Source organism: Somniosus microcephalus, chromosome 8, assembly GCF_052327205.1.
Source record: "Somniosus microcephalus isolate GS21.2 chromosome 8, FLI_Smic_1.0, whole genome shotgun sequence".
Classification (NCBI taxonomy): Eukaryota; Metazoa; Chordata; class Chondrichthyes; order Squaliformes; family Somniosidae; genus Somniosus; species Somniosus microcephalus.
The window spans coordinates 45,509,909-45,536,220 of record NC_140994.1 but is presented as its reverse complement, the minus strand read 5'-3'; the positions used below and the strand labels follow the sequence as shown (position 1 = coordinate 45,536,220).

Genomic DNA, 26,312 nt, shown 5'->3' with positions numbered 1-26,312 from the left:
AGCCCGCCCAGCGGGCTCAGCAGGCCAATTAAGGGACACCTGGTTACTGGTGACGTCAGCGATTGACATTTCATCTGTCAAGAGCTTTTGGCAGATAAAAAATCAGCTTTTGACAGCTCTGTGAAGCTATCAAACACTGACAACCTCTCTTCTAACATGAGTCCTTCTACTCAGACTCAGTTAGAGATCTCTCCAGACCAGAAAGCAGAGGCTGCAGCTTTTGACACTTCAGTGGCCATTCTGCTTTCTGTGCCGATGAGCTGAGGGACTCCCGAGAACTGATGGGAGGAAGCCTGCAGGAGAAAGTAAAGGTAAGTAAAACTTATTAAAACACTTTACACACACCTTACACACTTACCTCTGCACACATATACCCATCACTCACCTGCACAACGGACATCTCGACCCCTCCAACCCCTGCAGACTGACGGTCCGCCTCGCTAACTTGGCGTGGTTCGGAGCCGTCGGACAGCCCACACTTCAGGGCTAAAAATAGGGATTAGGCAAAAAACTGCCTGTTAACTACCTGTTAACAGGCAGTTAATTAGCACTAATCCCCTTCCCGCCTCGGGGAGGCGGCTCCCAGCACAGGTCGGGTACCCGCCTCCTGGGAAATTGGCACGGAGGCGGGATGGGTTCCTGCCCCCCGATTCTGCAATTTTCCCACCACTCCCACCTCCTCAGGGCTTGGAAAATCGAGCCCATTATATTTATTTTATCTGCATGCTGAATTTGGAAGGTAATTGATTATGGACATTCTAGGTTATGCTTACCATTGAGACAGATTTCACTTCAAACCATCTCAGAATGCCAGGTAATTTGTATGCGGTCACGTACGTGGTCCTTTCAATCCACATATTCTATGGAAACAGTTTCAAGCAATTAGCTTAGCTTTGGAAAAATAAAACCATTAAGAATCACTCACTAGCCTACACATTTAAATCTATTCGCCACACAACTGCACTAATCAACAGTACAGTTCAAAAATATGTTTGACTCCTGTTTGGCATTATTCATGTTGTATGGGTGCAAAAGAACTGCAGCATCTTTATAATTATATCAGTTTCTTTAGTGTCGAATTTGTTGGAATTACAAGTATAGTAAGTTCTCCCATCACCAAACACGAGTATATCAGGTAGTGCGGTCATTTATAAGTAAACAAAACATCTACTGTTCACCCTGATTAAAAATCTGAGGCGAACACATTTTCTTCACTCCTGAACACTTAAATAATCGAAAAAGTAAGGGAATAATGGATAAGTGAGATTGTACTACAACCCAATAATCTAACTGAGGATTAAGATCATCAAAGATGAGAGAAGCTTGAGTGATTAGAAATACAATAATAAACTATTGCCTGCAATCTTCTGCCATTCATCCAGTATTTTTTTATATTAAAAATCTATTGCCATTGGGTGATGATACAAACTAATGATGAAATGCACAGATGATCTTGGTGGATGGAAAATTATACGAGACTTCACAGAAAATTAAGTTCTGTTAGATAGTGAATTAGAATGAAATTCATCAAATGATTGTAACATATTCCTCCCTCATCTGTGAAATGTACATTGTTACTGAAAAACACTGAAAAATTAGTATTGCTGTGGTATAACTACATTGCACTGTAGCTACAGAACATTTTTGCACAATACTGTAGTTGTTTTCTTTTAATTCCAACCAATTTTGTCTTCTCTATTTTATATTTTCCAAACATATTTTTTTAATTCTTCACTTTTTTAGATGTTACATGGAATGTGGGAAGCTTCCTGACCAGATCAAAAATGAGCTTAATCAGAGGAAGCAAAGGGTACATGAAGCTACATTAGGATGGAAGGTGGTGATTAGCAAAGGATGGTGATTACCGGGCCGCCTTAGGGATCAGTGCTAAGGTCATTATTATTTACATCATACATAAATGGTTTTATCTAAGTTTCAACGTTTTGAAAGGTACGGACAAAGTGAATGTTAAAAATTGTTTGACATAATCACAGACTCCTTAAGCAGGGGGCACATTTTCAAGCTTAGAGGGAAGAAGAACAGACTTTGTTAGATTTTAACTACTTCAAGAGAGGATAGTGAAACAGACTGCTTAAGGATTGCAGTTTAGAGAACAGTACATTCTTTTTTTTGATCTTTGGGACCTGCTAAATAGACCACAATGATCTTTTGGAAAGCAGTGACTGGATCGGACAAAGTCAACATGGATTTACAAAAGGTAAATCATGCTTGACTAATCTACTGGAATTTTTTGAGGATGTAACTGGTAAAATAGATAAGGGAGAACCAGTGGATGTGGTGTATTTGGACTTTCAGAAGGCTTTCGATAAGGTCCCGCATAAGAGATTAGTGTGCAAAATTAAGGCACATGGGATTGGGGTCAAGGTATTCACTTGGATAGAGAACTGGTTGGCGGACAGAAAGCAAGAGTTGGAATAAACGGGTCGTTTTCCGAGTGGCAGGCAGTGACTAGTGGGGTACCGCAAGGATCGGTCCTAGGACCCCAGCTGTTCACAATATATATTAATGATCTGGACGAGGGAATTGGATGTAATATCTCCAAATTTGCAGATGACACAAAGCTGGGTGGGAGGGTATGCTGTGAGGAGGATGTCGTGAAACTCCAGTACAATTTGAACAGGTTGGGTGACTGGGCAGAAACATGGCAAATGCACTATAATGTGGATAAATGTGAGGTTATCCACTTTGGTGGCAAAAACAGGAAGGCAGATTATTATTTGAATGGCAATAGATTGGGAGAAGGGGAAGTGCAAAGAGACCTGGGTGTTCTTGTACACCAGTCGCTGAAGGTAAGCATGCAGGTGCAGCAGGCAGTTAAGAAGGCAAATGGTATGTTGGCCTTCGTAGCAAGAGGGTTCGAGTACAGGAACAAGGATGTCTTGCTACAGTTGTACAGGGCGCCTTGGTGAGACCGCACCTTGAGTATTGTGTGCAGTTTTGGTCGCCTTACCTGAGGAAGGACGTTCTTGCCATGGAAGGAGTGCAGCGAAGATTCACTAGGCTGATACCTGGGATGGCAGGAATGACGTATGAGGAGAGATTGTGTCGATTGGGCTTATACTCACTGGAGTTTAGAAGATTGAGAGGGGATCTCATCGAAACCTATAAAATTCTGTCAGGCCTGGACAGACTAGATGCAGGAAGGATGTTTCTGATGGCTGGGGAGTCCAGAACCAGGGGTCATAGTCTAAGGATAAGGGGTAAGCCATTTAGGACTGAAATGAGGAGGAATTTCTTCACCCAGAGAGTGGTGAACCTGTGGAATTCTCTGCCACAGAGGGCAGTGGAGGCCAGTTCATTAAATATATTCAAGAAAGAGTTGGATATATTTCTTAAGGCTAAAGGGATCAAGGGATATGGGGAGAAGGCAGGGACAGGGTACTGAATTTGGATGATCAGCCATGATCTCATTGAATGGCGGAGCAGGCTCGAAGGGCCGAATGGCCTACTCCTGCTCCTATCTTCTATGTTTCTATGTTTTATAGCCCTGTCCATTCCAATGTTCTCTCCATTTATTAATGTTACTATTAATTGGGAGTCCACTGCATTGGATTACTAATAGCAAATTAATAAAAGGAGTGATTTTTACGAGCCTAATCTATCTATCTATGCACACCAGTACTGTATAAGAAATTGACAAATGCAATTCCAATTACTACAAATGTACAATTAAAAAGTATAATATATTACAGCAAATTCATTGTCTGGGTCTTTCTCTCCTTTCCTGATTGGTCTCGAATACTGGAACCGTTGCACTTCATTCACTGTGTAAAAACTGTAAAAGGAAAATTACAAAACATGTTAGTAAAAACAATTATAAATAAGCTAAAACAGGATGGACCAAAGCTAAACATATTGAATCCTTTGACAAAGGCCTTTAGACCATTCCCATGACAGACAAGGGATCCAAATTATGTTTATAAGAGGTACAGATTACTAAACACAACAGCATTTTCTGAAAAAGATATTTAATATTCATGACTGACATTAAAAACGTGCTGGAAAGCATAATTTATCTCTTGTGCAATTTATTCATGTGCATAATCTGCTCAGGATTACAATATATAGTTGCGAAAAACTGTAAGACGGTAATCGCACTGATGGCGAGGAGCTGGTTACAGATGAAGTCACAAACCAAACATTATCTAAACCCAGAGATGAGATTACAGCTTTCAAATTACTTCCATGATATACACACACACACAAAAACTGTTTGCAATCTTTTTTTTTGTTAGGGTCTGACAGACAATGGCAGCTGGCACACTCCATACTGTTGGAAGAGCCTTGACCTCTACACTGAAACATCAACAATTGTCCCAATCGCTTTAAATTTTTAAAGTGAAAATTCATTAATACTACTAGACCTTGAAATGATGCTGTGGATACTGATACTTAATACCCCATCTGAAATTGAATTCTCTGCTATTTTAGCAAGTTGTTAGCCTGTTTAAAATAAATGGATTAACGCCTCTGATTAAGAGTGGAGAGAGGAATTCAGACTGAGTTAAGTGTAAGTATGTTAGTATCTCATGGAGTAATATCCGGCCTTAAAAGACAACCTTAATAATACTGTTGTCTAGTGTTACTGATTAGTCCATGCTAACTATGTGGCATTGTAAATCATGTGCTCAGCAGGGACCAATCAAATCTCAGAAGTGTACAAGAGAAAAAAAAACATGAAAGCTTGATCCCAAATTAGCCTTGTCTTCAAATATTATTTTCCTGCTGGTAACTATCCAACCTGAAGCTCATGACTCAGTTAAATACTCACCCAACCAACTTGACCCATCAGCCTCCCTCTCGATCCCAACCTGACTGCAGTTATCCCTCTCAAAACCTATGAACAATGCCACAGCAGGTGCTCCAGTCTATTTATATACTTTTGGAACTATCCGATTTAGTCCCACACCCCAGCTTTTTCCTTATAACCCTGCAAATTAGTCCTCTTCAAGAACATGTTACCCAGTCCCAGAGGGGAAATGACAGCTTATCTAACACACTGTGGCACCCGGTCCCAGAGGGGAAATGACAGCTTATCTAACACACTGTGGCACCCGGTCCCAGAGGGGAAAAGACAGTATATCCAACATACGGTGATACCCGGTCCCAGAGGGGAAAGAACAACGTATCCAAAGCACTGTGCCACCTGGCCCCAGAGGGGAAAAGACAGTATATCCAACATACGGTGATACCCGGTCCCAGAGGGGAAAGAACAACGTATCCAAAGCACTGTGCCACCTGGCCCCAGAGGGAAATGGTTCCAGGGATAAGGGATTACAGTTACGTGGATAGACTGGAGAAGCTGGGGTTGTTCTTCTTAGAGCAGGGAAGGCTCAGAGGAGATTTGATAGAGGTGTTTAAAATCATGAAGGGTTTAGCTGGAGTAAATAAAGAGAAACTGTTTCCAATGGCTGAAAAGTCGACAGAGGACTCAGAGCTAAAGTGATTGGCAAAAGAACCAGAGGCAACATGAGGAAAAACTTTATTACTCAACGAGTGGTTAGGATTTGAAATGTACTGCCTGACAGGGTGCTGAAAACAGCTTCAATAGTAGTTTTCAAAAGGGAATTGGATAAATACTTGAAGGGGAAAAAATTGCAGGGATATGGGGAAATAGCCGGGGAGTGGGACTAGCAGGATTGCTCTTCGAAAGAGCCGGCGCAGACTCGATGGGCCGAATGGCCTCCTTCTGTGCTATACTATTCTATGATTCTCTGTCCAATTGCCTTTTGAAAGTTCCTGTGGAATCTGATTCCACCACTCTTTCAGGTAGTGCGTTCCAGATCTTAACAACCCTGTGTGTGAAAAAATTTCTTCACATTTCCCTCTAGTTCTTTTGTTAATTATTTTAAATCTTTGGTTACCGACCCACTTGCCAGCAGAAATAGGTTCTTGCTACTTGCTCTATCAAAACCTCTCATCATTTTGAATACTACGATTAGGTCTCCCCTTAGCCTTCTCTGCTCTAAGGAGAACAATCCCAGCTTCTCAAATCTCTCCACATAACTGAAGTACCTCATCCCTGCTATCATCTTGGTAAACCTCCTCTGTACCCTCCCCAAGGCCTTGACATCATTGCTTAAGTGTGATGCCCAGAATTGTACACAATACTCCAGCTGAGGCCTAACCAGTGATTTGTAAAGATTTAGCATGACTTCCTTGTTTTTGTATTCAGTGCCCCTATTTACAAAGCCAAGTATCCTACATGCCTTCTTAACAACCTTATCAACTTGCCCTGCCACCTTCAAAGATTTATGAATATGGATCCCCAGGTCCCTCTGCACTTGCACCCCCCTCAAAGTAGTACCATTTAGATTATACCACCTCTCCATGTTGTTCCTCCTAAAATGCATCACTTCACACTTACTCGCATCTGCCATGTGTCTTCCTATTTCACCAGACTGTCTATGACCTCTAGATGTCTGCTACTATCTTGTTCACTATTTACTATATTGCCAAGTTTTGTACGCAATTTTGAAGTTTGCGGATGATACAAAACTTGGCAACATAGTTCTTCCACCACCCCACGTTTCTCCTGCAAGTGAATGATGGTGGAAAATCTCCCTTGCAATACCAGGTCCCAGTCATTCATTCCCTATAATTCTCATTCTTGAGGTATAGGAGTCTTTTCTTTCGTAAGTGCGTCACATACTTGGTATGAGTGTGGATCAATAGAGAGGAATCTGCCACCCTGAGGCTGAATAAAAGAAAACTTTCACTGCAATTAAACCAAATCCATGCAGCATGGCAAACCATAGTAGTTAACAATCGGTTCAAATTCTCTCAAACTAGTCTAGTGGGTGCCAGTGACTGGGGAGGATCCATGACAGCTGTTGCAAATGTTGAAGACATGTGCAGGCTGAGTAAACTGGGAGAACATCAGCCGAAGGCAGAGCGGACCTGATCAACTGGTCGGAAAGGAACATACTCCTATCAGGGCAGTAAGTAGCAATGACGTATAAATTGAAAATTGCTTAAAAACTATGCATAACTCAGCAAAAATGTGATAATTTTATAGAAACCCGATAATAAATAGTGACTTTGGAAATACACAAATGTAAGTGTAATTCACAATCAACGATCCAGAAGAACTTTCCTATGTACATAAACAATAGGGGAAATTGTTGCTGATGATGGAAAAAGAGAGCTAAGGTGTGGTTCAGAAAAAGACTTATATACAGTGGGAGTGGGGAAGGCCACTTGACTAAGATGGCTAGGGTATGGCAACCATTTAAAGAACCACAAATCTAGCTCCGTTGTTGTGCAGTTGAAGTGGGATTAGTGGGTGGGGGAATAATCGGACCAGGACACCCAGGCGTAATTCAATGCCCATATTAAAGTCATACATTTCTCCTTATTTTTATAGCTCCATTATAAATTTCAATCTCCACATCTATAATGGAAACTGCGTATGTAAACTTGTCATGCTGCAATTATATCCTCCGCTCCTCTCCCCCCAACCCATTTCACCAACTGTCCGTGTGTCTCCTCCCTTCTCTTTCCCCCACTGTCTCTAGAGAAACGTGATGAATGGTATGTTCAAGAAATATCTGGTCAGCAGAGGCTAGGCCTCGTGGAAATGATGTTCACTAGGGGAGACGGTGTTCACGGGGGAATGGGGGCCAATGGTGGAAGATGTGATTAGTGTGGAGAGGGCAAGTGCTCATTATTGAAGGGTTCCAATGGTGGGAATGCTGCTCGGGGTGGGGGGGGGGGGGGGAAAGAGAGGTGAAGGAAGGGCTGTCTGTGATGGATGGGCTGCTCAGTGGGGCAAGGTGGGGTCTCCTGTATGGAGCTGTTAGGTGTTAAGTGGGGCTGTCGTAAATGAGATGCTCAGTGTGGGTGGGGTCCCAGAGTGGAAGGAATGCTCAGTGAGTGTGGTGATGTGTGGGGTAGTTTACCATGGTGTAAATGCCGCTCAGCAGTGAGGGGGAGCCAAGTGTGGAACTGTTGCTGAAGAAGCTGGTCCATCGGCAGCAGGGGGAAGGAATGAAAAGGCGTCTTAATGATGAGGGGTTTCCTTTGGCGTTAATGCTGATCATTTGAGGGGAATTGATCAGGGAAAATCTGGTATGCTTGGTGGAGATGGAAATGCTACATTTGGTCTCATTGGAAGCTGTGTGGGTAAAGAAAGGATCAACCCAGGTCTGTGGTTGTGCCGATGCGAAATGACGAAAGGCATAATGAAAATTGCAGTAGGCCATGCACAAGATGGCACTGCAGGGTGTCCAGGGTGTGAAAGGAAAGGACTCCATTACAGATTGATTTTCAGTGTTCCATTACAGAATATTAAGTAGATGTAGCATTGATATTTTTTTGCTGGAGTGGGCCTGCAACAAGGAAGGGGTAGGTCGCAGACCAACTGAAGAAGAGAAGTGGTCATCAGGAGGAGGAACAATGTGACTTGAGTACTTAAAAACAAAATTAACAGTAATTAAGAAACCATGACATTAAAAACTTCCTGTTAGAATAAAAAAAAAACTTCAAAGTACAATAATTTAAAAGTTAAAAGATATATTAGACTGATAAATACTTACCTTCTGCAGATTCAGAAGGAAAAGCACGATGGCAGCTGAGCTGGCACAGACAGCTCAGAACAATGGCATTATGAAATTGAATGCAGACAAGTGTAAAGTATTGCAGATAGGAAGGAAAAATATGCAACATGCATACTTCACAAATGGTGCTGAAATAGTGGAGGATGAAATCTTAGTAGACTCAACACTCAACAGAGCAGCAATCAACAAAGCCAATCAATGTTAAACTACAATGGCAAAACAGAAAATGCTGGAAACACTCAGCAGTCAGGCAATATCTGTGGGTGTGGACTCCTTGTCAAATCTAGTTAACTCATCTATTCTCTCCCCAGATGATGACTAACCTGCTGAGGGTTTCCAGTATTATCTGCTTTAGTTCCAAATATCCAACATCAGTTTTATTTTTTCCGTAGAATACAAATCAGAGGAAGTCATAATCAAATTGTATATTGCTCTGGTTAGACCGCATCTTCAGTACTCTGCCCAATTCTGGTTGCCAAGAAACAAGCATTCAAGTGCTAGAGGCAATGCAGAGAAGTGCCATAGTGGTAGGGATCTGAATTTTGACAAAATACTGGAAAGACTTGGCCTTTTCACCGTGGAAAGAAAGTGCCTGGAAAATGATCTCATAAGGGTATATAAGATGGTAAATAGTATGGAAAAAGTCAATCCGAAATACTGTTTCAAATTAAATTGTGATAGGAGGACAAGGGGACACAGTTAAAAGTAAAAGGTAACTTTAGGACTAATATCATGGTTCTTCATGCAGAAATTGATAAACACTTGGAATGAACTTCTGGGCAGAATGGTAGAGACAAAAACTCTCAAAACATTAAAGAAACAAAAAAGATGCAGCAAAGTGGGGGGGGGGGCATTTAAAGGGTTGTTATGGATGGATGAATTATGATGGGCTGAATGGCTTCTCTCATCCCTAAGGATCTTGTGATCTATATAAGCAAAGTAGGATGGGGAAAATTTTACCTCAATATTTGTCCTGAGACAGTCTTGTTCTTGAACTTTGGTGGTAGTTCACGTATGGTTTGTACTGTGAAACACTGAATATCTACAAGATTTTGTTAAAGAGTTTTCGGCATCAATGGAGACAAATGGTGCTTGGAAAAGAGGTTCAGCAACTTGATTCACACGCTTTCATGCATATTTCAATTTTAACTGAAATGCTTATCTAAACTAGCATATTTCTCATCACTCACATCCTCCAACCTCTTTTCAATCCACTTCCTTCTAGGTTCACCCCATGAAAACATTCTCCCCCAAGTCACTTACAACTGCGCTTTCAAGCTAACTGCCTACCCATTGGTCTTCCATTCGCCACAATACTTCTGCAGCTGTTAATCTACTCAACCGCTACCTCACCTCTATCTTTGATTCTCTTGTCCCCAGTAAAACCTTTATTCTCTCTAATTATGATCATTTTACTGATATGGCCCCCATCTTTGCTCTCTCAAGTTCAATGGGTACAGACTTGAGTGTATCTGGTGCACCACTGGTTTAGCCATCAGATCTGGCTGGACCACATCAAGCGCTATCGACCTTCACTTGCCTATGCCAAAACCACCCAATACTCCAAGTTCAGCCTGGAGAGTAAAAGTAACGCCCGGCTTCTTTCTGCAATATCCAACTGTTTCTGCAAACCCCCCTCCTTTGCTCCTTTCACTCTCATCTCCAGGAACAAGTGTGAGGGTCTCATGGAATTCTTTGACAGTAAGATTGAATTCATTTGTTCAGCTGCCTCTGCTGCTACCCCTTTGCTCTTTCTCACTAAGCCAAACCTCTCCCCCCGCCCCGGCTCTCCCCTGCCCTAGTCCTGATCCCACGTCCTTTTCTACGGTCTCTCCTATCTTACTTATCAAATCGTAGCCAGAGCATCTCCTGCAATGGCTTCTCTTCCTGCACTGGAACCGTTACCTCTGCAGTCTGCCAAGGATCTATCCTCTTCCACATTTACATGTTGCTCTTGTTGACATCATCTGAAAATATGGGATCAGGTTCCACATGTATGCTGACAACACCCAGCTCTACTTCACCACCAGCTGTCTTGATCTCTCTCCTGCTTTTGTGTTGTCTAACATCTAGTCTTGGATGAGCCACAGTGTCCTCGAGTTAAACATTGGGAAGACTGAAGGCATCATCTTTGGCCCCCACCAGACTCTGTACCCTTTCCACTGATTTCACACCTCTCTGGTAACAAGACTATTTGTAACCTTGGCATCATTTTCAAGCATGAGTTGTGCTTCTGATCCCATATCCTTTCCAATGCAAAGATGGCCAATTCCACCCCCAAAACATCACCTGCCTCTGCCCGTGCCTCAGCTCATCTGCTGCTGAAACTTCCATCCAAGCATTAGTCACCTCCAAATTCGACTATTCCAATGCTCTCCTGGCAAGCCTTCTGTCCTCCACGCTCTGTAAACTTCAGCACATCAAAAACTTTGCTGCCTGTATCCTATTCCACACGATATCCCGCTCATCCATCACTTTTGCCCTTGCTGACTTACATTGACTCCCACTCCTCCAATATGATACTCAATCTCATATTTAAATTCCTTCATGGCCTTGCCCTCACTACCTCTGTCTCCTTCAGTCGTATAACCCCTACCCCAGAACGCTCCCTTCCTCAGACTCTGTCCTCGTGCATCGCTCCCTCTCTTAGCTCCACCATTATCAGCCATGCTTCCACACATCTAGCCACGGTCTGGAAATCCCTCCCACCTCCCTCTACTCCCTAAATCCCACATCTGACCAAGCTTTTGGTCACCCCTCCTAATAGCGCCTTCTTTGGCCCACCATCCTGTTTTGGTTGATTACACCTTTGTGAAGTGTCTTGGGACAATTTGTATGCTAAAGGGTCTATGTAAATGCAAGTTGTTGTTTCTGTTTCACTTATCAATGTTACAATTCTAAAGTAATCATCCAATTATACTTGAAATCCAGTTTTTATCCTTTTCTTTATAGCTCCTTTTTAAAAGTATATGAAGACCTCATTGCAGTATTTAAAACTAAGAATAACATTAAACATAGAATTATTAATAGGTACTTACTCACATTGGAAAACATAGAAGTAATCTAACTGTGTATGTACTGTAAAAATAGTAATGAAATCATAAGCCCCCATAGACAAATATAGATGCTGATACTTCACCATATATAAAAAAAGAGGTTTACTTGTGCCATTGTTAATGTGCGTTGCTCTAAATAAATTATCCTGCACATGATTTATATGAGGAAGAAATGGTGCCTTTATGGAACATGGTTTAGGAATAAATCTTCCCTCAATCCTTCTCTATATACAGGCAATTAGACTGTGACCACAAAACTAATATAATTGTACCAGAGCGCCTACTAGATTATAAACATGCTGCAGGTGGAACACCACTGATGAGGAGCTTTGCTAACCAGATTTGAAGAGATATATCAAACAGCCATCTTTGAGTACAAAGGAAACTGAAATAACCAATAAATTTCTCATTTATTTTTTACCGAAGCAACTTTTTGACACTTAATCTACCTGAAAGCCCTTCCTGACACAAATTTGCTTTAAGCAAGATTAAGGAGAGTTTTAATATGGAAAAAATGCAAAACATTGAACAAGTTGTTATATTCTGATGTTTGTAGCAGCGCCATTTGAACATGATACATGGTGTTGTCATCAAATTTTCAGTAAAGCATAACTGGCATGTGAAAATTTCACTTAAACTGCAATAACCACTCAGCTGTACAATTATACATTCTGTCCTTTTAAATTTGGGCTGAGTCTGGAGAGAGTATTTTGAGTTATGTAAAAATTAGGATGAAGTGCTGTTGGCGACAATTACATTACTGGTGGTGGTACTGGCGGGAGCAATTTGAGCTTATGAATTAAATGTGACGCACAAGAAGTGTATTGGATCCAAGATATAACATAAATCCAGTGATAATACTACATAATCACTACTAGCTTATACGCTCATATTTTCTTTATCTACGCAATTTTTTAAAATTGAAAAAATGTTTTGCTCAGAAAAATAACCCTTCCTTCCCCCCCACAAAAGATACACATGCCAGCACATTCTAAGGATACACTGTCCAGAAGAATTTTTAATGTCATCACTTGGAGGAGATGTTGTCTTCATTTTTTCTGCATTGGGAAATATAGTGAATAGTCTTGCTTCAAAGTCTTCACGTCGCTCATACTCTTTGCCTCTGTAAATGAACATCTTGTTCTAGAAAAAATATTTTTAAAACATAAAAATTATGAAGCTCAGTAACTAATCAGAACAGCTAACTCTTCTGCAGTCTTATTGCTGCACAGTACAGATGGGGAAGAAAGTGACATCTACCACCAACTAATCTTTGTCATGGCACAGTACCATTTCACAGCAAGCTTTTACTTTGCAGCGGTGTGAATATTAGTTATTGCTGTTTTTTCCCCACAATTTACAAGTTGGCATGAACTCAAAATGAGACACCAGTATCTACCTATCCTAGCCACTCCATACCGCCAAAGTTCTGATCTGGCCTCCTCTATTCTTCTGTGGTTACCTCTTTCTTGTTTCCATCTATGCAAGAGTCACCCTCCTGTCCTATTCAAAGTCTCCTCTCTGTGTTTATGCCTACCCTTTCACACCAGCAAGTTCCTCACCCTATCAATGTCTATGAAATTCCTTCTTCAAAGTTTCTGTCTCATTCCATCCATTTCCCCTTCTCATATCATGTGTCTACCTCTGTTCTATCCCATTCATTCTCACCCAAGTTTCATTAAGCAGGAACACCCAGCTAGTGATGGCCGGATTTAGCACTGCTACTTGTCGCTCATTATCTCCAACAGAAAACAATGGGAATGGGTACTATCTAAAACCATTCTCAAACAGAATGAAGCCATCTAATTCTGAATGATTAAAAGGTCACACGGTAAAACAAAACCATTATGGTTGACGAGGAGCGTACATAGGCAAATTCGACTGAAACAGAAAGCATTATACACACTTAAGGCATTTAACTCGCATGAGGATAAGGAAATGTATCACATGCAATTAAGGAATACAAAAACAGCCATAAGAGTAGCCAAGGAATCTCTGGAGAAGAAGATGGTGCGTAATTGTGGCAGTAGTAACAAAAGCTTTTTTTAGCTATGTCAGAAGCCAAAAGATCATTAAGGACCATATAGGGTCACTAAAGGATACTTTAAGAACATAAGAAATAGGAGCAGGAGTAGGCCATTCAGCCCTTCGAGCCTGCTCCGCCATTCAATGAGATTATGGCTGATCTCCTGCCTCAACTCCATTCACCGGCCCTATCGCCATATCCCTTGATGCCCTTACTAGTCAGAAATCTATCGACTTCTGTTTTGAATATACCCAATGACTGAGCCTCCAGTCCTCTGGGGTAGAGAATTTCAAAGATTCACCACCCTCTGTGTGAAGAAATTTCTTCTCATTTCAGTCCTGAATGGCCTACCCTTTATCCTGAGGCTGTGACCCCTGGTTCTAGGATCCCCAGCCAAGGGAAACATTCTCCCAGCATCCACCCTATCAAGCCCTGTAATAATTTTGTATGCTTCAATGAGATCCCCTCTCATTCTTCTGAATTCAAGAGAATACAGGCCTAGTTTACTCAATCTCTTCCTATACGACAGTCCCGCCATCCCAGGAATCAATCTCGTGAACCTTCATTGCACTCCCTCTATGGCAAGTATATCCTTCCTTAGGTAAGGAGACCAAAATTGTACACAGTACTCCAGGTGTGATCTCACCAAGGCCCTATATAATTGGAGTAAGACTTCTTTACTCCTGCACTCAAATCCTCTTGTAATGAAGGCCAGCATACCATTTGCCTTCCTAATGGCTTGCTGCACCTGCACATTCACTTTCAGTGACTCATGTACAAGGACACCCAGGTCCCTTTGAGCATCTGCATTCCCCAATCTTTCACCATTTAGGAAATACTCTGCCTTTCTGTTTTTTCTACCACAGTGGATAACTTCACATTTATCCACATTATATTCCATCTGCCATGTTCTCGCCCACTCACTGAGCCTGTCGAGATCCCGTTGAAGCCTCTTCACATCTGACACTGCCACCTAGCTTTGTATCATCAGCAAATTTGGAAATGTTACATTTAGTCCCCTCATCCAAATCATTGATATAGATTGTGAATAGCTGGGGCCCAAGCACCGATCTTTGCGGTACCCAACTAGTCACAGCCTGCCATCCTAAAAAAAAATCCGTTTATCCCTACTCTTGTTTTCTGTCTGTTAACCAATTCTCAATCCATGCTAGTATATTACCCCCAATTCCATGTGCCCTAATTTTGTTCACTAACCTCTTGCGTGGGACTTTATCGAAGGCCTTCTGAAAATCCAGATACACATCTACCGGTTCCCCTTTGTCTACTGCACTAGTTACATCCTCAAAGAACTCCAATAGGTTTGTCAAACAGGATTTCCCTTTCATAAATCCATGTTGACTCTGCCCAATCTTACTATTAGTTTCTAAGTGCCCAGTTATTGCATCCTTTATAATAGATTCCAGCATTTTCCCAACTACTGATGTGAGGTTAACAAGTCTGTAGTTCCCCATTTTCTTTCTCCCTCCTTTCTTAAATAGCGGGGTTACATTTGCTATCCTCCAATCTGCAGGAACCATTCCAGAATCTATAGAATTTTGGAAGATGATAACCAATGCGTCCACTATCCCAATGGCCACCTCTTTCAAAACCCCAGGATGTAGGTTATCCAGTCCTTGGGATTTATCGACTTTTAGTCCCATTAATTTTGCAAGTACTGTTTTTTTTACTAATAATAATTTCTTTAAGTTCCTCATTCTCGCCACACCCTTGGTTTTCTTGTAGGGTAGGTTCAAACTGGTTCTCAGGTTATGGCAGAGCTGCTGAATGACTATTTTGCATCAGTCTATACTCCTGCAGAGGATGCTTATGTACCAGATGGGGGGTGCTCAGTATTGAATAGCATTATTAATAGTAAATAGATAATGTAATTTTAGATAGAATAGTAAAGCTAAAAATTGATAGGGCTCCAGGTCAGTATAATATCCATCCAGGGGTGATTAAAGAGATGGGGCAGGTGCTTTGTAAGCCCCTTTATCCATATCTTCAATAGCTCAAAAGAGTCAGGGATAGTTCTCTTAGAGTGGAAGCTAGCTTAGATAGTTCTTATTTTCAAAAAGGGGAAAATCAGAGCCAGGGAACTACAGGCCTATCAGCCTGATATCCATTATTGGGAAGATGCTAGAAATGATCATAAGAGATGCCCTTTATGATCACCGGGAAAGAGAATGGGCCATTAGAAATTCACAACACGGCTTCCGAAAAAATAGGTCATGCCTAACAAAGTTGATAGAGTTTTTTGGGGAAGTCACTAAGGTAGTGGATGAGGGAAATCCGGTAGACATTAAGAAAGCCTTTGAGAAGATACCTCACATTTCACAAGGGTATCAGTAGAAATTTCAATTGATGGATTAGGAATTGGCTCTAATCCCGCAGCCAAAAAGGTGTAGTTAACGGATGTGGTTCAGTTTGGAGACATGTTACTAGTGGTGTCCCCCTGGGATCGGTCCAAAGCCTGCTACTCTTCACGGTCTTTATTAATGACCTGGACAGCGGTGGTGGAAGTATGGCAGATGACACCAAAATCTGTGCAAGGGTTAAGATGGTAGAGGAGTGCAATCAAATCCAAAAAGATTTAGATGTGCTTTGGGAATGGGTCACACATTGGCAAATACCATTTAATTTAGATAAATGTAGTCTCATGCATATTGGTCAGGCCAAAACATGTATCATTTTCAGGGAACAATGCTCAAACAGGTAGAGAAAGAAAAAGATCTTGGTGATATTGTCCACAGATCACTGAAGGTTCATGACCAATGTATTTTTTAAATTCGTTCATGGGATGTGGACGTCGCTGGCAAGGCCAGCATTTATTGCCCATCCCTAATTGCCTTTGAGAAGGTGGTGGTGAGCCGCCTTCTCGAACCGCTGCAGTCCGTGTGGTGAAGGTACTCCCATAGTGCTGTTAGGTAGGGAGTTCCAGGCTTTTGACCCAGCGACAATGAAGGATCGGCGATATACTTCTAAGTCAGGATGGTGTGTGACTTGGAGGGAATGTAGAGAAACTGTAGCTAAAGCTAACAAGGTACTGTATTGGGTTGTATTAATAGAACCATTCAGTATAAATCAAAGGACACCATTTTGACACTACAGGTTGCTGGTCAGACCGCATCTAGAGTACTGTGCCCAGTTTTGGTCCCCCAACATGGTGGGTGATAATAGTGGCTTTGGAAAAGGTCCAGAGGAGAGCTACAAGAATGATTCTGAGCTTAAAGAATCTCAAAAATGCTCAAGGGCCTGGTCTATTTACATTAGAGCAGCGTAGACTTAGGGGTGACTTGATAGAGGTCTATAAAATAATTAAAGGATTGGATAGCATCCCTATTGATAGATTAATACAGTTTAATAGATTGGGGAGGACCAGGGGACATGAGTTTAAACTATGTATGAGTAGGATAGACTGGCTATTAGGCAAATCTTCTTTTCCCAGACAATTGTGAGCCCTAGGAATATATTGCCAGCTGGTGTGGTGAATGCTGACTCTCTGCAGGCCTTCAAGAGGGAGCTGGACCAGTTCTTGATTGGGCAGAGATCGCATCATATAGAAGGCTAAGTCCATGTGATCTCCTGGACTGGTTTTGATTGCCTGAGGGGGTCAGAGAGGAATTTTAGAGAGTATATTTTCCCCTTAATTGGCCCTGGGTTTTCTCTATTTTTTTGCCTCTCCCAGGAGATTATATGGCTGTGAGGGTGGAGGTTGGGAAAGGGAGAAGGTGTTTAGCTATAATAACAACAGAAAATGCTGGAAAAACTCAGCAGGCCAGGCAACATCCGTGGAGAGAAAATAGAGTCAACATTTCGGGTCAAACCCTTTGTCAAGACTGAAGGCCAGGCTGGGAAAGAACAAAAGAGAAGTGAAATGACATTAAGAGGCATTCAAAACGAGACAAGATGGTGATAGGAGTAGTGGAGACAAAAGACGGCTCTAGATTAGGTGTGAAATGCGCTGGCAGAATGGGAGACAGCTGCCATGTGGGAGAAAAACAAAGGTGGGGGAGGGGGGGAAAGAGAGGGAAAGGGCCAAAGGTGGGATAAAAAATAAGTAAAAATGTAATGGGGGCCGAGATTATGATCTGAAATTGTTGAACTCGATATTGAGTCCGGAAGGCTGTAAAGTGCCTAATCGGATGAGGTGCTGTTCCTCGGGCTTACGCTGAGCTTCTGTGGAACAATGCAAGAGCCCGAGTACAGTGAGGTCTGAGTGGGAATGGGGCGGTGAATTAAAATGACAGGCGACCGGAAGCTCGGGGTCATCCTTACGGACTGAACGGAGGTGTTCCGCAAAGCGGTCACCCAATCTGCTTAGCTATTGGGTGACCGCTTTGGGTAAACATCCAAGGTGTTTAGCTATGATGGTCCAGCCATCGTGGTGTGGGACATGCTTAATGGACTAGCTGGTCTTTTCCTGCCCTTCTTTTTCATATGTTCGTAATGCTACTGGAAAGAGAAACTTGTGCATTACTAACACTCCTCTAGAAAGCATCACTGATTTATGATAATCTGCAAATAAAGGTGGAGAACATATTTTATAGTGTTGCAGAATGTTACTTTCTGGGTCTATATAGCTTTTATTTAAGTAGCAACAATTTAATTTTCAGCAACATATTAACTTATTATTCAACAAGTTTAAAGGAATTAGGGGCGATTTACAACTGTTGCCACTCATTCATTGCCTGAAAAATGGGCTGCCAGTAATTAAAAATTTCAGGGGGCACCTCAGCCACCCATTAATGCCCAAGGCCCTCTTGAAGCAATTTTCAGGAAAGCCTGTAAATGAGCGAGCAGTCTGCCTGCCTGAAACAGGTGATAGGCTGCTTAGATATGCAAATCGTTATCCCAAGGCATTGTAGAAGCCCAACTGCAATTTTCAGATACAAGTGGGCGAAATTCAGGAGAAATTTGTATCATCACACAATGAGAATTCTGATTTTTCAAAGGACTGCAGCACTTGTATTGATTTGATTTACTCTAGTTCACTTAGAGGCAGTGTAAAGGTCAATTCAATAGATTGACAGTGAAAATGATGGCTAATATACACCACAAAGGAACTGCTGAGGCTGCTCACAAAACGGCCCAGGAAACTCCTTTTTGTCTTGGCCTCCCCAAAATCTCCGGCCTGATGCTGGTCCATTTGGGGCTACCCTTGGGATTGCTGCCCCCAAATCCCAACCTGTCCACCGGCTCATATTGGGAGCTGGCCAATTTGCCACCCACCCAGATCTGTTGAGCTGCAGCCGAGCACCTGCTTGGCGCCCACAGCTCACAAGGGCATGCTAATGAGGCCAATGCCTTTAAGTGGCTTGTGCTTCATGCTGGCACGAGCAGATGTGCAGAGCATCCACTCTGTCAATCTCAAGTCCGTTTCGGGCATTACTTTTAAATCGCCTTCTGATGGATTTTTCTTTTGAGGTATACTGAAAATGTGGCAGCCTGGACATAAAAATCAGACCAAATAGCTTTAAAAATGCATCAAATGTCAAAAATATAACAGTAAAAATTCATGACTACCCTTTTCACGTTTTACATATTAAGTTGCTTGCCTTCTTTCTTTCAATAGTATATTCAAATGCAAATTTTTGGTCATTCTTACAAATGGTTGTATATTATGTAAACAGGAACTGAAAGAGGGAACTTCAAATTGCTAACTGGAAAACACATACATTGGTCAATGACAAAGGGATTTTATTCTCCCAGTAAGATGACATATACAATTTGTAAGTGCAGGTTGAAGGAAAGAGAAAGAATAATCTTCTTGTTTTCAATTAAAAGTCCAGGAGAAACTTGAATCTGTTTTAACCTTCACACAATGAGAATTCATGCTTTTCGAAGGACTGCGGCACTTGTATTGATTTGGTTTACTCTAGTTTACCTAAGAGTCAGTGTAAAGGTCAATTCAATAGATTGACAGTGAAAATGATTGCTAATGTACACCACAAGATATTTTAAACTTTGGAGTTTCAAAAAGCATGGCAGAAAGTCCATTATAGACATTTTTGTGAAGTGTTATTTGAATAAATTGCACTGATAATTTGTAATACTATCCATGGAAGCCAACAACTTTAGACAAGTTCCAATGGAAACTTTCACAAGATGTTCATAAGGCAACTCTGAGTGTGAACATACATTTTAGACTCACTTGTAATCTCTAAATTTAACAGAGATTTCATATTGGACTACATGGTAAGCGCTAACTTGATTAAGATTATCTTTACTGAAAGTAATTAAATTTAGGAGGAGATATACTTATTGCAGTAAAATCACACATATAATGGCTATTTGAATTTACAGGAAGAAAGGTGTGCTGGAGAAACCAGATTATAACATTGCATTGGGAGAACGTCCCAACTTTTCTTTCAAGTACTGTAATATGAATAGGATAACAATACTGTGGCCAACTTGTATTCTTTTGTTCGTGCAGTAAAATTATCCACAAAAATGTGTCTAAAACTAGAAATGTGAGCAACACTCAAACGTTTCTTCAATGTACAAAATATTCTGAGACAGATGGCAGCTAAGGCACTTGGATGGTACAAGGTGTTGCTGCAGAATCATTTCACATCCAAAATCTGGGTTCAAATAAAACTCAGATTGATGACATAGCAGTCTGTTTTCTCTGTAGCTGTAAGGATCATATCGAAAATGTGTTTACGCAATCTCAACCCAGCACTTAGTATAAAACTGGTCACAAATGATCACAAATTGACTCTAAGAACTATTTTTCTTCTTTAAAAAAAAGAGGTGTTTCATTTTCATCATAATTTCGAACCTAACAACATTCTGTGAACATGCAGTTTTGAGAATACAATTTGATTAACAATAAATAACAAAACAGCTGCCAACAAGAATGCATCTACCTGCAGAAGTGTTCTATTGACACTTTGCAAGCGGCTAATGAGCCATTTAACCAGGATGAATGTTGAAATGTTTATTAATGAAGATGCTGCATGTGCAATATTTGATTAAAATAGCTCAGTGATAGTTGAGATTACCCTAATTTATTCACCAAACAGCGCATTAACTGATAACATCTATAATGGAATGTCATGATCAGATTTTTGATGGGCAAGATGGCCCACAAATATGTAAGGTAGGCAGAACACATGGCAAAATGTCACTCAAAATGTGAATGCAGGGTCAACTATGCAGAGGACCTATCTAGAGGTCCAGAGGGCCTATCTAGATGTCCAGAGGAATTTGCACAACTTAAAAAGGAACACAAAGATAAGACATGAATAATGATTGTAAAGTAGCAGCACAGAGCATATATAGACATGATGATGAAGGAAAGTAGTAGTTACAGATACTGAGCCAAATTTTGCTGTAGCAGGGCATCTAACATAATTAGACTTGCCCTTGCACATTTAGTGATATGATAATGGCCCAGAAATTCGGGTCGGGGGCTTCCCGCGGGTGTAAGCCCCCGACCTGCACTTACCTTGCGCGCCGGCCGTTGAGCTGTGGGCCCCCGTGGAATTCCGATCCTGGGCCTGCTCCAACTGCCGGCGCGCAGTGCTTGCGTGTCCCAGGGGCGCAGTTAGTTTGATGCATCCCCTGGGATCACTTGGGCCATGGGGAGCCAATCGGAGCAGGGAAATGCCCATTCATAAGTTTGACAGGAAGAGCTGTCAAAACTTAGAAATACTACGGGCCCCAAAACATCACTAAATCTTCAAATAATTTTTTTTTTTTAAATCACATTTTTTAAATAAACTATAAGTTACATGAAATAACTATTTTAAACAATAATTTAAATTAAAATTTTTTTTTTTTTTTTTCCTAACAGGGCTAAAAATAAACTTACCTTTCTTTAAAGTATTTAAAAATAATAAACCTGTGGAAAAAATGTTTTAAATTTAATTAATTCACCACTTACCTTGTAAAAAGCAGGCCTTACGACTGCTTTTTAAATGTGTAACTTCTGGAGACTTACCCTCCCGGGAAAACCTGTAAAAAAAAAACGTAAGTTCGATGCGCACGCGCAGCCTCTCCCGCGCATGCGTTCGAACTCTGAACCCCTTCGTTCAGGGGAACGGAAGTGCTGGTTTCCCGCGCTTGCGCAGTGCATGCAGGAAACCGGCACTTCCATTGGACTCACCCGTGGAGACCCAAAGTTCTGGGCCAATGTCACAGCGAGGGAAACAGGGCATCTGGGACCTGAGTGAACAAGGAAAGCAACTGTGTATCTCCTTAACCAATCTGATTGAAGCATTCTGAAATAAACAGCACATGACCTCAGACTGAAGTGTAAATTAGAGTGGGTGAATTCAATGCCAAATTAGGTACAAAAAGGAAAAAAAAAAAGGAAAGAAAGATTAGATTGAGAGAGAGAAAAAAGAGACAGCATGGAACGATAAAAAAATGTAATTTTACATTTTTAAATCTCCAATAGCAATTAAAACCTGAAGAAATGAGACTCCACACTTGTAATAGCTAATTTTCAGTGCCAGAGAGGTTGTTTAGCAGTAATAAATACTTATCACATTGTTAAAAGGCTACTTAGACTGGAATGGATAAGGCTCAATTTTCTGTGGCGAGTTTAGTTCGTATGTACAGCACAAATACAGCAACTTCACGGTGTTCAACGCATTTCAATGGTGAGACAGTCGGTGAGATGCCGTTTTCGCAAAGCTGACGGTGGAGCGGTGCATCTTGGACAGCAACTTTTGGATATTTGCTTTTAACCACGCATCTGCCCCTCACCTGAAGTTGCTCTACTATTTGCGCATAAATAACGGCGAGCGCTGTTAGCCATTATTTTGACAGGAAAATCTGGGCCATTAAAAGTGAACACAGGAAGGTGAGCTCCCAAATTGGCAATCTCTCAGAGAAAGATCATAAGGGTGGCTGGAGCTAGAACTGCAAAAAAAATCACTGACTGTGTAGGGGTTGCTTCACTGAAGTTGACATTCAAGTTGCTAAAAGCTGCACTTTTGAGTTTGATGTAGTTTCTTCTTAGATGCTTACTGAATTCTAATACTGCAGTATGAAACTGTAAAAAAAGCACTGGTATATATTTTTTTGAAAATTATATAACACAACTACAAAGCACAAGGTGTCCAGAGTTATTGGGGGAGAAATTGAGTATAGCCCTGTTTGGGGCGCCAGCCTCGCCAGGGCGCTAAAAGTAGCGCCCTGGAAACATTCGTGCCCCTGCACCGGAAATTGAGTGGTTGCGCCCCAAAGGGAAGCGCGGCGCTGTTGGAGGCGCCCCGCCTCCCTCTTGGGGCGCTGCGAGTGAATATCGTGGGGCAACGTGCTGCAGCGCCACGTCGCGCTGCGGTATTGCAGGCCTTCCGCCCCTTCGTAAAGGGGAGGGGCCTTGTGCAGCGCGATCTGGGGCCCAGCTGGACCCCCGAGGATCGGGAGTGCAGGCAAAAGAGCCCGGCACCGAAGAGAAGTGCCGGGCTCTTGGAGCGCAGCCTGCACTCCGCGGGGAGGGGGGTTCAGGAGGCCGGGGACGGAAGTGCAGGCAGGTGCTGGCAGGCGGCCAACAACAAAAATGGCCGCCCCGCACCTCGCCTTTAATTTGCGCCTCCCCGGCCGCAGGTAGGCCCCCCTGAACCTGTCGGACATAGCGTCCGGCGGTAAATCAGGGGGCGCTGCCCAATATCGCGGCTGGGGCGTCAGCGGGGCGCTGCGCACACCAATGACGTCATCGGCAGCGGCGCAGCGCTAACGGTTAGCACCACCACTAACGTCCCGTGGAATTTAGCGGGAGGCGTGGGCAGTGCCACGCCCGGGCACCAGTTGGCTTGTGACCCACTTAGCGCCATCTTAAGGCGCTAACGGGTGGCGTAACCTACTGAATTTCTCCCCCATTTTGTCTTAAACTTCAAGAAGGAGAAACCAGTAAGAACAATCAATGACCTTTCAGAATTTGAAAGAATGAGATTACCTTGTGGTTAATAAACTTCAAGTACATAAAGATGTCAGGCTTTCCTTCTAAAGCTCTCGGCTACATTTTTCCCATTGCTGTTCATCAATATAATTAACAGTGACTGTACATTTGCCACTGTGAACAAGTTCTCTGAGAGAAAATATCTAAATATCTCCTCTGCAGTCAGCTGTGATCACAGAATCACAGAAACCCCACAGTGCAGATAGAGGCCATTTCGGCCCATCGAGCCTGCACCGACACATATCCCACTCGGTCCCCGTAACCCCTACACCAACACATATCCCACCCTATCCCCGTAACCCCATGTATTTAATCCCCCTAACACTAAGGGTCAATTTATCATAGCCAATCAACCTAACTCGCACATCTTTGGACTGTGGGAGGAAACCGGAGCACCCGGAGGAAACCCACGCAAACACGGGGAGAATGTGCAAACTCCACACAGACAGTCGCCCGAGGCCGGATTCGAACCCGGGTCCCTGGCGCTGTGCAAGTAGAGTGTTTTTGGAACATATTAAACTCAGTATCTAACATATTTTCATTCCCCTGAAGACACTCCACGAGTTTCCTATGTCAACGACTGTCTCTGGACCATCAATAGCACTACATGGTTGTATATTTGTTAGTATTTGTTGCAATCAATCAGTGTTTTGGGGCACCTTCCATGTTTGCAGACAAAAATCGGCACAGAATGGAGCTCGCAGCACTGCTCTGGAGCTTCTACCCAAATCTGATATCGCTGCTGCAGCGATTCCCTCTGCTAAGCCGGAGGAGGCTGACCTGTGTGGGAGTGGCCGCGGGACCAGAGAGAAGGCGGAGTGGCCATAAAAGAGCGCTGCAGAGGAGGACCGACACCAGAGGGCTGCGAGTTGGGAAAGCGTCCAAGAGTGGGAGTAGTCAAACAACAACTGCGAAACTGCTAAAGTGACGTCACAACCAGGGAAGGAGCTGATTAGTAAGTAGGACCTGGTGAGTATTTCTACAATCCAGTCGTTGAAGTAAAAGTAAGGTCTCTAGTTTAGAGTAAGTAGTGTTTAAAGGGAAGTAAGGTCCCTAGTGTATTTAATATTCTTTAATTTAAAGGAAGTAAAGGGAGTAAATTAAGGGTAGGACATGGCAGGGCAGCTCGGCAGCATGGAGTGCTACTCCTGTGCTATGTGGGAAGTCAGGGACACTTTCAGTGTCCAGGGCGAACACATGTGCAGGAAGTGTCTCCAGCTGCAGCTGCTCGAAATCCGCGTTTCGGAGCTGGAGCTGCGGCTGGAGTTACTGTGGAGCATCCGCGAAGCTGAGATCTTCGTGGACAGCACATTTAACGAGGTGGTCACACCGCAGGAAAAGAGTGCACAGGCAGACAGGGAATGGGTGACCGCCAGACAAAGTAAAAGAACTAGGAAGGTAGTGCAGGAGTCCCCCGGGTCCATCTCCCTCTCCAACAGATTTTCCGTTTTGGATACTGCTGGGGGAGATGGTTTCTCAGGGGAATGCAGCAAGAGCCAAGTCCGTGGCACTACGAATGGCTCAGCTGCACAGGTGGGGAGGAAAAAGAGTGGGAGAGCAATAGTGATAGGGGATTCTATCGTAAGGGGAACAGATAGGTGTTTCTGTGGCCGCAGACGTGACTCCAGGATGGTATGTTGCCTCCCTGGTGCCAGGGTCAAGGATGTCACTGAACGGCTGCAGGGCATTCTGAAGGGGGAGGGCGAACAGTCAGAGGTCGTGGTTCACATTGGCACCAACAACATAGGTAGAAAGAGGGATGAGGTCCTGCAACAAGAATTTAGGGAGCTAGGTAGCAGATTAAAAAGCAGGACCTCAAAAGTTGTAATTTCTGGATTACTCCCGGTGCCACGTGCTAGTGAGTATAGGAATAGGAGGATAGAGCAGATGAATGCGTGGCTAAAGAGTTGGTGCAGGAGGGAGGGCTTCAGTTTCCTGGATCTGCTTGTGGGAACTGTATAAGTCGGACGGGTTGCACCTGAACCGGAACCAACATCCTTGCGGGGAGGTTTGCTAGTATTGTTGAGGGGGCGGGGGGGGGGGATTTAAACTAACTTGGCAGGGGGGATGGGATACAGAGTGGAGCTATAGTAGGGGGTGATGCACAGCCAAATATAGAGGAAAAAACAAGTCAGCCTGGAAGGCAGAGCAAATATGTAACGGCAGAAGGGAGTATGGCAAGGCTGGATGGCATTTATTTCAATGCAAGGAGTCTTGTGAGTAAGGCAGATGAATTGAAGGTGTTGATGAACACATGGGAGTATGATATTGTTGCTATCAGAGAGACATGGTTGAGGGAGGGGCAGGACTGGCAGCTCAATATTCCGGGGTATAGAATCTTCAGACGAGACAGAGGGGGGTGTAAAAGAGGAGGGGGTGCCGCAATATTAATCAAGGAGTGCTGTGCATTGAGTGCTGCTAGAGTTTGGTAAGAGGGAGAGTTCGAGCAAGTGGGAGGTGAGGGTGTGTTTTTTGTTCTGTTTTGTTCCCCACTCCCAGGCTTAGACAGCACTGTGGAAGCGGAGCAGCGAGACGAGTCAACCAAACAGGCCCCACAGACAGTATTCAAGGAAGAGGTTGGTGATCAGCTGGTTGGTTGGTTTTCTTCCTTCTCTTCTATTCCTTTAAGTTGGTAGGTCCTATTGAATAGTGGTGTAATAGTATCATCTTCATCGGGGCAGAGGGTCTTCGTAACTAATAATAATAAATTTAATTAATTACATAGATATGGGTGA

At 42.8% G+C, this 26,312-nt stretch overlaps 1 protein-coding gene across 5 annotated transcripts in view; it reads right to left on the bottom strand.

The window, feature by feature from the left end:
- dock1 (dedicator of cytokinesis 1) overlaps positions 1–26,312 on the bottom strand; it is a 712,419-nt gene that overhangs the window by 102,250 nt on the left and 583,857 nt on the right. For all 5 annotated transcript variants that reach the window (XM_085994680.1, XM_085994678.1, XM_085994676.1 and 2 more), the window contains 4 exons: positions 12,637–12,778; positions 9,540–9,621; positions 3,712–3,796; positions 774–860 (listed from right to left, as the gene is read on the bottom strand). In XM_085994680.1, coding sequence (XP_085850806.1) covers positions 774–860; positions 3,712–3,796; positions 9,540–9,621; positions 12,637–12,778 — 396 coding nt within the window. The remainder of the gene's footprint in view (positions 1–773; positions 861–3,711; positions 3,797–9,539; positions 9,622–12,636; positions 12,779–26,312) is intronic.